This window comes from Passer domesticus, chromosome 5 (genome assembly GCF_036417665.1).
Source record: "Passer domesticus isolate bPasDom1 chromosome 5, bPasDom1.hap1, whole genome shotgun sequence".
In the NCBI taxonomy this organism is placed as follows: domain Eukaryota; kingdom Metazoa; phylum Chordata; class Aves; order Passeriformes; family Passeridae; genus Passer; species Passer domesticus.
In genome coordinates this window covers 46,714,446-46,729,365 of record NC_087478.1, presented here as the reverse complement: position 1 = coordinate 46,729,365, position 14,920 = coordinate 46,714,446, and the positions used below count along the sequence as shown (strand labels likewise).

The window sequence follows — 14,920 nt, the reverse complement described above, 5'->3', positions numbered from 1 at the left end:
CCACTTTTTTTCCAAGCTTTTTTCTCATTTTCATAATTTCACATATCACCTCCAAGATAGCTTCAAATGCCCTCTTATAAACCTTCTGATATCCCTGACATTGCCTGCACCAAACTAATACCTTTTTCTTTTACCTTGAGATGTGGTTTCATTTGTAAAAAATATTCAGACAAAGTAAGCAGTAATATCCTGCTGTTTAACCTGTTTGGTCTCAAATTTTTCAGGCATATTCAATGTTTAAAATAATCATCCTATTTTTACTGGTTTTTAAGAGGAGAACAGCTTCCTGATCTAAAGCAGGAAATCTAATGCCAGTAACCCACTAATCATCCAGAGAGCTAGTACAAGAAACTAAACAGAGACAGTGTCATTTCAGTCAACAGTAAATGAAGCACACAAAAATATTTTAATTTCTAAAGCTGGAAAATTATGTGATCTAGGAATAGTTTTCTTAATTATTTGGTGCATAATATCTTGAGTAAGACTACAAATACAGTAATTGTCTCCGAAAGTAGTATGCCCTTTGTATTCACATCAGTTACAGACAGGTACAGAGTATTTTCCCTTACCTTTGCTCTGTATTGAAAAGATAAAGCACTGCCTCATGATTCCTTGCTGCTGGGATGAAGCTCACTTACCGCTTCAGAATTATCAATGAAAGGGTCTGTCTCGTCGTAGCCGTAACCGATGTCGATCAGATCCTGCAGGCGATCCTTCCGGTGTTTGTGGGGCTTGCCACCCTGAAGACAAAGCAATGTTACATCACTTAGGAAACATGAATGCAACGTTCTAAAGCCTACAAAGCATAAGGCATTGGAGGAATAGTCATTCAAGGAATTAGCAGTTTTCCTTTCTTGAATGCTTTCTTGAAGATGGTCTAGATGACTAATGAAAACTTCCACACAGATGCATTCTGGCAAACGTGCCTCACCAGAATCATCCCTGAAAGGCAGTCACTAGCTACCTTTTTCTGCAAGACCAAGATCTTCCTCACATTTCCTATTCAGAGATGTTTTCCTGTCCTATGTATACTGTATCTAGTGATTGGACTGCTAATGATAGAAGGGTTGGGATAATTTAGAAGTGTTAAGTTTTTCAGTATGTTACAGTGTCATTACAAGGGAAAATGATAGCCTAGAGTTCATTAAAGTGTTTCCTGGCACAAGATGGATTAATTCTCTATAGCACATAAGCTGAGTTTTAAAACACAAAATGTTACTTGAGTATTAAAACCAGAAGCTGCATCACAAACTACGGATGCATTCACTTATCTCCAGGAGATGGTAAAATTAATTTTAATCTGCAAGTATTCTTTTCATGTGGAAATTTCACTGTTAAGTCAAATAAAGACTCACAGCTAGCTGAAATATTCAGGAAATCTGAACTTCAAGGTTGCATAAAAATCTTAGGACATAAGGCCTAGTTTTCTAGTTCACATATATTCAAAATCAAAGTCAAAATCATCAACAAAAGCCTTAAAAGATAAAATTCTTAAAAAAGCACTGCCTTCATTAAAATGGTAACTTCCAAGAGTTCAAGACTTGCTCCTGAAACTTCTCTGCCTGCACCCTACAGCTCTGAGCATTCTTAGAGCAAGTCAGTCCTTCTAGCTGTGACATCCAAATACCACAGTCCACTAGCTACTATGAGAAGGCAGACACTGTCCAAAGGCAGTTTCACCCCTGCGCTTTTATGAGTGGTGTAAGCATCTCAACATCTCCATTTTAACAACATGCAAGTTTGTGACAAAATAAAGCATGTGCTCTTGCAAGCAAACAGTAATCTCTCACATATATTAAATAAACAAATGCAATAGTCCTAGGAGAAAAGCCTCAAAAATAAGTTCAGCTTTTAATTTACATTTCCAAGCTAAGTATTCCTATAATCTCCTACACTCATCTGGAAAAAACATCTGAATGACTGCACATTTCCAAAAGATGCAGTACTTTATAAAAAAAAAGAAAGTTTGCATGAGATGGACGAGAGAAGAAAAAATAAGTTAGAAAAAGGCAGCACTTAAGAATTCTGATTAAACTCCAGTGCAAAAGCTTATATAATTCATGATTCTGACTCAGGTGCCAGCAGGCTAAGAATGCTTCATAAACCATACCTCACCTGTACTGAACTCACTAATGTGTAATGCAATCCATCTCTGTACTACATATATCTTCCTAGTAACCATCAACATCCTTGTTTGCAAGTCTAAAATCTTTTTGCAGCAATGGTTATCCTGTGATTCTATGATTTCAGTATAATAAAGGAGGGATAAAATTTAAAATTTCTAATACATTCTGTCTGATAGTCAGAAAACCAGATATGGAACAAAAGTAGCGACCACAAAAATAAAGTCTTATAATAGCTGAATGAACAAAAGCAGCCTTAAAATAGTACCTGTATTCAGACACATGAAAATATCTGAACCACTGTGTGTGTAATTAAGAGATTTTCCTTCAGGCCTGGCTCTAACCAGATCTGTTTAAGGAGCTGTGTTGAGATTTCATTTGATCAAGATGTTAAGGATGCAAGAGTGCAGCCGAAGAATGAAGGGATTATCTGTGTCAGTGTCCACCATGCAGCACTTCAGGGAAGTTTTATGACTGCAGCTTTCCTCCAACCTTTTTGTCCCAGAACATCAGTAGTCACAATACTAGAGCAAATTAAGGTGCCTAGTTCCTGAAGCTGCAAATACTACTCATGCAAGTATTCAAAAAAGCCAAAGATGACTTTAAGATATTAAATCTTACATTTAAACAACCTCTGCCCAACAGGATTAGAAGGTAGGTGGCAAATAAAATGCCAATACCTGAGGAATCTTGAAGAGAAGAATCTATAAACCAGTAAACGTGGTCTTTATGGTTGATAAGTTAATAAAAGCTATAAACAACAGAACCAGCAGGCACAAGAATACACAAAACAGGAAGGAAGTGTTTCAAATGCTTTAAAAATGTTCCAAACATCTTTGAAAACAAGAAATTGTCACAAGATAAGGAAGGTCCACCAAAACTGATGTCTGATCTACAGCTAGGAAAGAAAAGGTAAGAACAGGTATCTCATTTTGGCAAAGAGTGGTCAGCAAAATTGTTATGGAATATGCATTCATTCACCTTTAGAAGCAACAGAGCAGGTAAAGAGTTGGGGTCTAAGATGATAATTTACTAAGGAAAGTAAAGGAAAAGGAAAACAACTGAAGAATCACTGAAGACCTTACAGTTGCTCTGAATTTAGTATGATAAACAGGCAGTTAAATTCAGCATCAATAGAGCAAGGTAATCCACATAAAGTAAGTATAAGTATAACCTAAGCAAAAAAAAAAAAAGACAGCATGCTGCAAATTTGTTATGCTGCTCAAGAACCACTGGAATTGTAAGGCATAGTTCAGACATTTGCTTAATCAAGAATAGTCAAAAAATTAGTTGGGACTTATAAAAAAAAAAAAAAGGAATAGAGAACCAAACCAGAAGTCATCAGTATAACACTGAAATATCAGGGCATCATAGCACTAATATCCTTTCATTTTAAAAAAACAATTAGAACAAAAAAGAGAACAGTAAGCCAAGGATGTTTAAAGATAAAAAATACCACTTCCATGCAATAAAAATGTTAAGACATTACAGCTGGAGAACTAAAGGGCTGCATTTAGATGATAACATCAAAATCACATAAAATGTGCAGAAGAACTGGAATTGTTTCTCTGTTTCTTACAATAGAGAAACTATGGAGCACTACAGGAACTCCTCAGGTTTAAACACAGTGTGTTTTTATATGACAGTCACCATGATACTCCAGTGCTGTGGAACACAGAAATATGATAATGATCTGGTAGATTTCTGGCAGAAAGCTTTAAAAAGATTAAACATGTGACCTTTGGCATTGAGAGAAATTAAGCTACAACACAGACTGCCAGATAGGCACAGTGAAGTAATATCAATGAACACTTGCTCTATTATACTTTCAAGTATAAGATTCCACTAGTGTCAGTGACTATGCTACCATCCATTAGATGGATCTTTGTTTTGATCCAAGAAAAGCTCTTAGAGATGTACAATACTGTCCAGGGTTCAGTATCGTGTGTTCACAACAGCGTTTGATTCTATCTAGAAAGTAACAGCAATCAAAACAATGAAAATGGGAACCCTTCAGAGCAGATTTTTCATGCTGATGTTTAGTATGTGCAGCAATTACAGGAGAGTTCTGAATAATCAGGTAAACAAATGGTACATTATGCATTTTGCTTTACAAAAATACACTTTTTCATAAGCTTTTCTTAGTATCTGCAAAATATATCAAACTGTGTACTGACCGATCTGAAAAGAAGTAAAAAGTCTTCAAGGCAGACTGTTCTTCATGCATCAAATTTTCCAGAAGTACTGCCACATGTTATGATTAAAACCAATGTTTGACTCCATTTTAAACAGATATCTTAGATAAGTAATACCTAAATAAAGGAGGATATAGCACTTCTTGCAAACCTGAAAAAAACCCTTTATTTTTTTCTCATACAACCACTGATTACATTTACAATAAAGCACTGTTAAGGATTGTTACAGTGCAACTCCAGCTAAGAAGAGTATCCTGCAGCTGGTCATTACTTGAGGAGAATGAGTATCTGCCACATGGGATCCCTGTTCCAATTGAAGCTGTGCAGTGAATGTCTCACCACAAGAGGCAGAAGATGGCTGGATGCTGTCAGAACATGAGCAATTGCACCGGGTCAGCGTTCAGAGATGTGATTCCTCTGAGCACAGACAGCAAGTAGAGACTGATGGTTCTTACATTGGAAGAGAAAGGACAGGGAGTTGCTAACACAAGGAATCCTAATCCCTCATCACCCTTCATGCTTAGTGGTTTTAACCTAATAAGTGGTTCTTTATATAGAGGACATTTCCTTTTCATGGGGTTGGAATGGACAAAAGGCAAGTCAGAGAATGAAAGGGAAGGAATCAGAAATGCAAGCAGCAAGGAAGATGCAACTGCACCACAAATATAAACTGTTGAAAACTGTAAATTTTTATTACCTACTGCTTTTCCAATGGTTAAAGGCATCCCTTTCTGTGACCACTGAAGATTGGACTGTGGTTTTGTTAAGTCTAGTAACATGTTTTGTCCAAAAATGTACAGGTTCAGCATTGATAGATGCATAAACATATATGTAAAATTAGATTGCTTCCACTACCACTCCCTTCTACATCTATTGCTTTACATACTTCCACTGACTTTCATCAACTGTAGTTAAGCAACTTGTTTCAGACATTATAAAATCCTTAATAGCAGAAATTAGTTTTCTAAAAAAAGTGTGATTGAAACATCTTTCTCTCACATTCAAAAAATTATTTATAATTCAAATTAAAAGCAAACAGCATTTCGGAACAGCCTTCTCAATTCATATGGGATTCTCTCAATCTTTCCAAAAGATGAGAACGATTCTTTTCAGTTTAAAAGCTTATTTCCTTATGTATCACAGATAACATGCATTGAAATGATATATAGACTGAAAGAATATATAGACCGAGCACTTAGAAAAATCTGCCTTTGCCAGAAAAAAAAATCCAAGTAAGCCAGACAAAAAAGATTTTAATATGTATATTAATAGCAAAAGATACAAATGACTGCTCTTGTTTCCCTTCTTTATTATTAAGGTGTTCTGTTCGTAATCCAGAATATCAACATGCCTCAGCATGATGATGAGCTCTGATTGCCAGCTCAGACTTAATCACCCAACCCTACCCATATGAATTCTTAAAGACCTGTTTGGGTGTGGTTTTTGTCAACATTTTCTGATTTCTACCTTCATTTACTAGTGAAAGGCTCTTTATGTTGCTAGCTAGTGTTGTTCAAGTCACACTACACTTTCAGGAACCAGTAGAGTATCTTTAGGCAGTTGGCAGCTACCAGACATTCATCGAGCAATGATTTACTATCTAACAAATAACTTCCTATGGAAACATTCCAAACTAGTCAGGACATCAAGATTCATCAGTATTTAGCCCAAAGAGAAGACCTGCTCAATTGTGCACAACAGCATTATATAAAAATTGTTTCCTCCAGCACAGTGTAGAGCATGAATATTGACCTGCATCTATTACCAAGATTACCAAGATTATTCTTTTCCAAGAATAGCTTCACAAGCTATAACATCTATAGACAAATCTATTTAGCAGACTTGTCTGATAAGCTTGTGGCAGCTTCAAGGTACTTAAATGAAATACAGTGAGACAGTCATCACTGACACGTACAGCAGTCACTTGACACTACATTAGCAACCTTATTCAGGAAAAAAACACCAGCATTATCTGTTATCACTATTAAATGTTTGTATTTTTTAACAAAGTGCAGTAACTCACGTATTTTGCCTCAAACTTCTTGGCAAGCATTTCTACTTCATGTCGCTCACGTTGTTCATCATTGTATGGATCCTCTAAATGCACCGATTTCTTCTGAAAAATGCAAAAGTTACACATTCATTCCATATGAAACACAGAGTACATCTCAAAAGCTATGAAATGTCAAAAAACAATACTCTGATGACTAAGTAGTCAGAATTTATTAAAATACTTAAAATTACTTTGATGATTGAATTATCATCTAGCTACTTTTTTCTGATGACAACAGAACCAGAAGAATTAAGATAAATACTCAGATTTTTATTTTCCCAAGCATTCCACAACAACCTCAACTAAAAGTCTAAGCATAAGAGAGAATTATCGCCATTTGAGGTTAGAAAAAACTCTCTAATCACAACTCTTTTTCACCTCTGCTTCCACTCACTGGCCTCTCTTAACAGCTGTTATGGTTCTTCTAGATACAACAGACAGGATGCACATGGTGTGTTAACCAGGAAGGAAGCAGCCAGAAGACTAAAAAGTAAATTATATCCATAATTAATGTGAGCTAAGTCTTTTATCTAAAGAAAAAAAATTACAGCGCAAGAGTTAATTTCAGTAATCATAACTATGTTAGCCACAAAAGAGGTTTAATATTCCAGCTATACATACAAGGGGGGAGTAGCTCCTTACTCTTTTGGTGTTTTTTAGAAAAAAGGTTTTCACTGAGACAAAGCCAATGAACAGGGTATACACAGTGCTTTTGTTTTGTTTAATAAGTGATGGCAGAAAAACAGGGCTGCCCTCCTTCAAACCGGAGTTCTCATAAATACAGTAACTGCCAGAAGGGGAAGGTACTAGGATCCTAAAACATGGTGGAATGGAATTCCATTTTGCAGAATTTTATGGATAACAACTAATTTTACTGCACATGGACTACTCACCAATAAATAAATGAATATTTATGAAGAATTAAAAAAAATAAGTTCAGAAAAGCAAGATCTTTCCTCCATAGTTTAAGAAGCCAGAATATTGACTAAATGGTGACCAAACCAGCTCATTAGCATCAAGACTAATGTATGAGGAAGGTAAGCTAAGTAAAACTGCAAGCACCACATAATTACAATACATTTCCCAGACTGAGTATTTGGAGAAAAAATTAATAGAGGCTATAGTTACTCCTAAAACATAAATTAAAGCCACTTACTTATTTCCTGCAGGCATAATTAAATATAAAATACTGCTCAATTCACGAAACATCATTTTCTCTACTTTTAGCTGGGAAATGTATTCCTCATCTTCTGCTAGGCATATGTGGCCTTTTTCTAACTGTGAAAGGAGACAAAGTTGAGCCTAAAGATCAATAAAACTTAGTACTTAAGTGTTAACTTGCCTCTCTCAATCAAACACTCAAACCCATCAATTTGTTTAGTTAAGCAGTACTGAAAATTCAAATTCAAGCAAATTTTAGTTTTGGCTGTTTCTAAGGGATGAATGGCTCTCAAACTAAGACATTACTACTTCAGCACCTTTGGAGCCTGTTTGACAGAAGCCAACTTGAGCTTCTGGCTCATCCACCTTGACTTGGGTTTTATGCACCCCAAAAGAAATGGGAGCACACTTTCACTTCCACCAGCATTTAAGAGGCAAATAAACCCTTCAACCACACAAACTTATTACTCACATTCAAACTTTACATAATTCCTCCCCGAAGATAAACTCTACAAACATCCCTATCAAAGGATGTTCTCTTCATCAAGGCAAAAAAGGACAAGGACAGCACAAGTTTTTAAAATAAACATTTCCACTAGCTTCTGATTCAGCATAGGAACCTAAATTTGGAATTAAAAAAAGACAGAAGTTGCACTGCCAAATCAGTTTTGGGATTCTCTATCACTTCATCATTATATAACTACTATTATCATGGCCTAGTAAAGCCATATTTGAAGTTATGCCTGTGCACCAGTGCTTGCCTTCCTTTGGACAGCTTTTCTTGGTTGCTACAGTTCCAAGAATACTACAAGATATAAAGACAAACTCCTGACTTTGTAATGTTAAATTTTAATGGCAAATGTTATAAAAAAGTTGGCAACTTCTTATAAAGGAGGAGTCAACAATAGCTTCCAGATCTTCACCCCTACAAAAAAAATTACACAGTAAAAATAAAGTATCTGAACTGTTAATTTCAAATTGAAACATTATTAAAACAACAAAATTTGAAAGCTAAAACTCCACTTAAAACTACAAAATTAACTACCAATTAGTTACTACCTACTTTGAAAAAGCAAATCTCAAGATTTTAAATCTTCCCTAATATTAGAGTAGCTTTTCCAGGTTTACCATATAACAAGCAAGAAATTAAACTGACAGGCCGAATATACATCAGGTTTTAAACATGAGTGGAAGTCCAGAATCACTTTAAAAGGATCCTAATTTATGACACTGTTTTACATAGCAAATCAGCTGATTATTCCAGCCCAGTGACAGAACTGCCATTACGATCCATTCATTTTAATTTGGACTCTATGGAGCTGAAAAATATACAAAGTTTCTTATAAAGCATTACTATCACTGTCTCTACTGTAAATGCAGTTTCTGATCCCAGTTGTACCAAAATCTCCTAAATCAATGCTCTCCCATCCCCAGAAGACATGGAATTTGCATCAGAACTACATCAGAGTGAGCCTGTTTTCCCTGAGTATGTCATTAAGATACTGGCAAACTTCAGAATAAAAGGCAGTTATGGAACTGGGAACTGCCAAAGGGAAAAGTCAGCCTTCAAGTACTGAACCACTTCTAAACACTAACACAATTTTCACCTTCACAGAACTGCTCAGAAAGACTGCACTTCAGAGAGCAGCATGATTATGCTACACTGATTCTGAGGAGTCATAACTGGCACTGTTTGCCCACAACAGCTGTAGGACAGGATGAACAGAAGGAACCTTTTAACTTGCATGACAAGATCTGAGGGATTAAAATCAGTCACTGATTTTTCTGCCTTCCACATTTGAACACAATCCAGTGTGTATATCCCTCCTACAGCAGAAAAAGTGAGCAGCCTGCTAAGTATAGCTACAGCGCCGTCATCTCCTAGAAACACTTTGGTTCAGAAGAAAAGTTTTAACCATATTCAAGTTGGTGCTGGATGTAAAAATCCCACGGCAGTAACAGCAGTGGTATTTGATACTTGCTTTTATCACCAGATCTACCACAACCTTCAAAGTAGTAGTTACTCACTTGCCCTCTGCCTTTTCCAGTAAGAGACAAGCTTTCTCTAAAACTGTGTGCTGGATTAAAGAGAAGCCACAACTATTTAAATCAAGTACAACTTCATTCAACTAAGAATGAGCAGCTCAAGTGTAACCAGCTTAAGGACCTACGCCTCTCCTTCCTACTTAGAACAGTGGGCCCTGTGGATTGGCTAACGCTGCTTGCTTCCAAAAGTTGTCTGCAGAGCTTCGTCCTTAAAAAACTAAAGCAGTTCAAGTATCAAACACTTTCTGCTTGAGAGGAACAAGCACAGGAAGAACACTGTTTTTTTTTTTCCTTGAATTAAGTTCTCAACACTTACAGGTGTGGTTACCGGTTCAACATTAACTCTCATTTATCCCCCACTCCTCCAAGACTACAAAAACTCTCCAAGTCTGCTAATGATCACTTCCCTGCTTCTCGAGGCTTAGAGCAGAGCCGGACTTTCCTTATTTACCTGCACACAGCCTAGGGACAGCCAGGAATAGAGACCGGCGTGGTCACAGTTCCATCCAGCTGCCGGTAAAGAGCTCCCAGGAAGGGAGGAGGCAACAGCTCTCCGGGCAGGGAAGGGGAGCGGCCGGGAGGTGAGCCGGGGTAAGCGGGACACAAGACAGTGCAGCTCCTCCGCCTCAGCCCGCAGCAAAGGCCAGGAGCCTTTGGCCAGCTCAGGGACAAGTGGAAAGCCTCCCCTTCCCCCCACGGGCACAGGCACAGCCTCAGCACCAGGAGGAGCCCGCAGCGACGGCAAGGCAGCCGGACTTCCCTCCAGGACGCCGCCCCTCCCGCCGTACCGGGACCACCCCCGAGCAGCAAGGGGTGACCGGTAACACTATCAGCAAGGCCGGGGCCGCCGGCAGCCGAGAGGAGGAGGAGGAGGAGGAGGAAGCGCGGCGGAGCCCGTGCCGGCGGGAAGGGAGGGAAGAAGGGGAAGGGGAGGTCCCGTACCCTCGAGTCCCCGCACAGCAGCAGCTCCGGGTAGCTGAACTCCACGCAGCCCTCCTCGGTGGGGTCCTTCAGCACCACCTCCAGGCGGACCGTCTGGCGGAGCGGGAGCGCCTCCCGCGGCGGCGGCGGCTCCTGCCGCCCGCTCTGGCGCGGCGGTGGCGGCAGCGGCGGTGGCTCGGGCCGTGGGGGCTCCCGCTGCGGCGGCTGCTCGGGCCGGCCGGGGTCGCGGGGCGGCTCCGGGCGGGCAGCGCTGTCGCTGGGCGGCTCGTGCGGCGGCGGCTCCGGTAGTGGCCCGTCGCGGCCCGTCGGCTCTCGCTCCAGCGCCGGGCTCTCGCCCTCGCGGCGCCGCACGGGTGACAGGCTAATGAACGGCACCCGGCGCGGCTCCGCCATCCTCCGCCGCCGCGCCCCCCCCCGCCCGCCGTCCGCCGGCCCCCGCCTCACACGTTCGGTGACACCGCTCTCCGCGCTCCCTCCCACCGGCCCCGGCTCCTCCCTCTCCCTCCTCCCCGCTCCGCCGCCCGGTCGGAGCTACCCCTACGTTCTCCTCGCCGCCCCCGCCATCTTGGCGCCCCCCCACATAAATAGAGCAGCCCCGCAGCCCGCGCAGGCGCAGCCGGGCCCGCGTCGCTGCTGTTATTGCTCAGCTTCCCCCGGACGTCAGCGCGGCCGCCGCCGCCCACACGCGGCGGGCGCCGGGCCCGCCCCCGGTTGCCGGGGCGATGCGCACGCCGGGCCCGCCGCCGGCAGCCGCGCGGGCTGCGCAGCGCTCGTCCTCCCGGGCAGCGCGGGCAGGCTGCGGGGGAGGTCCGCTGAGGTCCCTAGAAGTCGGCGGCTGCGGGTCAGTCACCAGAGAGAAGCCACCCGTGCGGGGAGAGCGGCCGTTCGCAGCCTGAGCGGCGCGGACCGTGCACCGTGTCTCGGTAGCATCAGCCCGCGCTGAGGGAACAGCAGAGGACAGCGGGGTTTACAGAACCGTGCCGTATGGCGGGGTTGATCGCAGCTTGCTCCTGCAGAAGAGCAGCCGCTGCCCGGGTGCCGGCCTGCCCTCGGCGGCACGGAGCTCGTTCAGCGGCCATGCCGGGTCTGGAGGGCTCTGGCTGCAGGGAGAGTTGAGGCTTGTTGGGAAAGAGCTGCTCCAGAGGGAGAGGGGACGGCGCGGGGCAGGCAGGGTTTGAGCAGCAGCGAGACTTCCCTCATGAGCAGGAGCTGCCTGCAAATACTGCAAGTGTTTCAGTCTGTCACCACCTACTTTGACAGACTGATGCCTGGTATTTCCAGATGGAGGTATGCCACCAAGGCAATGTGGAGTTTCAGGAAGCTTATGAACATCATGAATATTGTATCCTCTAGCTTCACTGGAGCAGAGAAAAAGACATTACCATTTTTGGGGCATTTTTTAGTCTCAGAAATACTGGGTAGGAGTGGGTCTATTCTCTTTTTTAAAAATGTACTCATGCAAAGCAAGCAATTTACACCTGTCTATTATTTTGCATAATGATAACAGACTATTCTGTGCATCATATTACTCCACTTTTCAAACTACATCCATCACTGTGCTTGATGTTTTTCTGTCATTGCATAGGAAGCCTTTTGACTTGACTTTTTAATTTCATCTAGACTCCAGAGGAGATCCGTGACACTAAACAATGTTACTGAAAGTTATAACATCACTAACAGGGAATGAAGGCCATTCCAGAATACTGCTTGGGGCAGCAAGTCACTGGAATGACTGACCTGATCTGAGAAATGTAAACTTTCCTTTTGAGGCTTGAAACTTTGTTGAGCTTTATAGTCTAAGGGACTTGTTTTATCTTAAAGCCTTGCATGTTGTGGTGTGACTAGCAAGCTTAGTAGAGGTGGATGTATTCCTCAAATATGTTTTGACTTTCAGCATCATAACAACATGATTTGGTAGTTGCACGCTTGCACTTGTTCTCTGTTCAGAATTTCATACAGCTGATGCACAAAATAGGAAATGTATTTCTGGATTCAAACTGAGTGAGCACCCCTAAGCTCCAGACCTCTGGACCCTGCCAGGAAGATTCTGATTCTTATCAAAATTTCTGTGTCATCTATGCCATTAAATCCTGTGATGGTAAAAAGGGGCCTTTCCTCAGAAAAAGAGCAGTTTATTGCATATCAAACAGAAATCTTATGTGGAAGTCACAGGCTCTTCTGCAGCTCTGCTGAACCTTGTTTTCAATTACCAAATGGGAGTCTAGGCCTTGAAATAAGTACAAGAATACAACAGGTAGTTTCTTGATAGATAATACTTGGATATATCCCTGGAAAGTGATAAACTATGTATTTTAAGTATCTAATGTAAGACTCCATTCAGTCTTTCAGTCTCTTAACTAAGATATAGCGGACTATATTCAGATGTAATCAGTGAATAAAATCAGTTTTACGAGTACCTGAATCCAGTGCTTCATATTGTCTTGTAGTGTAGATACACCTGGAACCACATCTTGGTCAGATTTTTAACATGCTTTTAAAGTAGGAAAAAAAATAAGCTGGAAAGGAACAATCGTCATTCAACCCATGGTAGGGTTACAGAGAAAACCAGAAGTAGTTCTTGGAAATAATTTCAGGTGGCCATTTGTTCTGAGATTGTAGACCTTGATATTAGAAGCAGTCTTTCACATCTAAGGTTACTATGAAATAGTAATTTGTATGCCCCCTTTTCCTTTCTCCTAGGAACTTAATTAGAAAAATGAATCCTCATATTTCTGTACTATCTAAGCATCTTGATGTGCACATATTGTTTTTATAAGGCTTAGTATTTGTTTATGCAACTAGACAAACAATAGTTCTTGATCTTTGCATTTAAAGTGAAGTCACTAAAGACAGTTTGCTGTGAGTATCTGAACTAAATTAAAAAGAACCTTGGCAGGAGATCCAACCATAGTAGTTACTAGAATATGTTAATGTTACATTGGGTCTAAGATGCTAGAACCATTCAGAAAAGAAAACAACCAAATTCACTAGATCATAAGCTCTCAAAGAATTTGGTTTTGAATACACCAGAAGAGTTCCAGGCTTGTACCATTTAAAACACTTCAATAGGAGTTAGATTTGTAATTTATCCATACTTTTTATTCTGTTTTGCTACCCATTTTCTTCTTTGTCATTAAGCTCAATCTCAGGTATTGTCTGTAGTGTATAGTACACTTTGCTGCCCTTGTCAGTACAACACAAAATTTAACAAGTATAATTTTTAAAAAAGTAATTAGAGATGTGCTGCCAGTTACTTTGCTTCCTCTCAGGATATGGCCATGCTAAAATAGTCCAATATTGAATACAGATTCCTTCCCTTTGTATGTTATCTGAAGGACACAGAGAGGCACATTAAGAGTTAAAAAAAAATTAACAATTACACAAAGAGTAATTTTGAGGTGATACTGAAACTGCTTTTTATTTCACTGGTGAAAAGCAGCATGAGTAGATCAGACAAAGTGGATGCTTGGAACTACAGATGCTACAGCCACATCAGTGAGCAGCAGTTTGTTGACCTGACTTAGTTTCAAATACAGAAAACAACAGAGACAGACCAGCAAACTACAGAGGCCTCTACTTTGGTGCAGGTGGAATACTCCTGCTCTGCTTTGGACTGGCTTCTCTGTCTGTAGCACTCTCATGCTTTTGGGCTGTGTTGGTTGTGGTAGAGTCAGAGCTGTACCCTGTTTCATTACAGACCAGTGGTCACTGCTCTCCTGGACCTCATGGAAGCCCATGTCTGGCATCCTCTGGGCTGGACACCCCACAGCAGCAGGCCCAGGGTCCCACCAGAAAGCAGAGCTGTCCTTATCATCAGTTGTATGTCTCCACGGAGCTTGTTTTCTTTACTTCTTTTTTTTTACTTCTTTTTTTTCTTTCTTTTACTTCTTTACTTCCATGAGCTATGAGCCTCTTGCCCTTGGATGGGAATGCAGGAGAAAACGTTCTGCTTGTATAATAATATTACATAAAAAGCTTAGGTGGCATGGGATGGCAATTGTTCTCTCCTTTCCTTAAGGTGAGCACTGAGGTCTACATTAGGGTAACATCTGTAGTGGCAGCCAGCTCATAGGAGTGCCAGTCACATCTCCACTGCTCAAAAGCTCCAAGACAGAGAGAGAACATCCTCATTTACCATCAGCTGCTTCCTCACTCTATCCTTGGTTTCTTATGGTCCAACCACACATCTTGGTGATCCTTGTGGTCCTTTCACTGGAACTGCTGCCACAGCAGCTGCAGCTTCCATTTCTGTGTCAGGAGATGATCCAGCTGCAGGTATGTTGGTGTTTATGTAGCTTTTACTAGAACTGCTGCTGCTGCATCACAAGAATCCATTGCACCAACAATATGGCTAGCATTGCTGGTTTTCTGTTTAAGGAGAATCTCTGAATTCGAGTGTA

At 41.2% G+C, this 14,920-nt stretch overlaps 2 protein-coding genes across 3 annotated transcripts in view; both read right to left on the bottom strand.

Moving 5' to 3' along the window:
* UBN2 (ubinuclein 2) overlaps positions 1 to 10,928 on the bottom strand; it is a 51,846-nt gene extending 40,918 nt beyond the window's left edge. The window contains exons 1-4 of one of the 2 annotated variants that reach the window (XM_064419981.1): positions 7,528 to 7,627; positions 6,750 to 6,854; positions 6,342 to 6,434; positions 639 to 740 (exon numbers count right to left, since the gene is read on the bottom strand). In XM_064419981.1, the coding sequence (XP_064276051.1) occupies positions 639 to 740; positions 6,342 to 6,371 (132 nt within the window). In that variant the 5' untranslated portion in view covers positions 6,372 to 6,434; positions 6,750 to 6,854; positions 7,528 to 7,627. Of the gene's footprint in view, positions 1 to 638; positions 741 to 6,341; positions 6,435 to 6,749; positions 6,855 to 7,527; positions 7,628 to 10,520 lie in introns of those variants that run through there. The other variant, XM_064419980.1, reaches the window with a different exon arrangement.
* A 1,703-nt stretch (positions 10,929 to 12,631) lies between these two features.
* The window catches only part of IFT56 (intraflagellar transport 56), a 57,834-nt gene continuing 55,545 nt past the window's right edge, over positions 12,632 to 14,920 (bottom strand). The window contains exon 19 of the mRNA XM_064420003.1: positions 12,632 to 14,920. The gene's annotated coding sequence lies outside the window, so the exon portion shown is untranslated.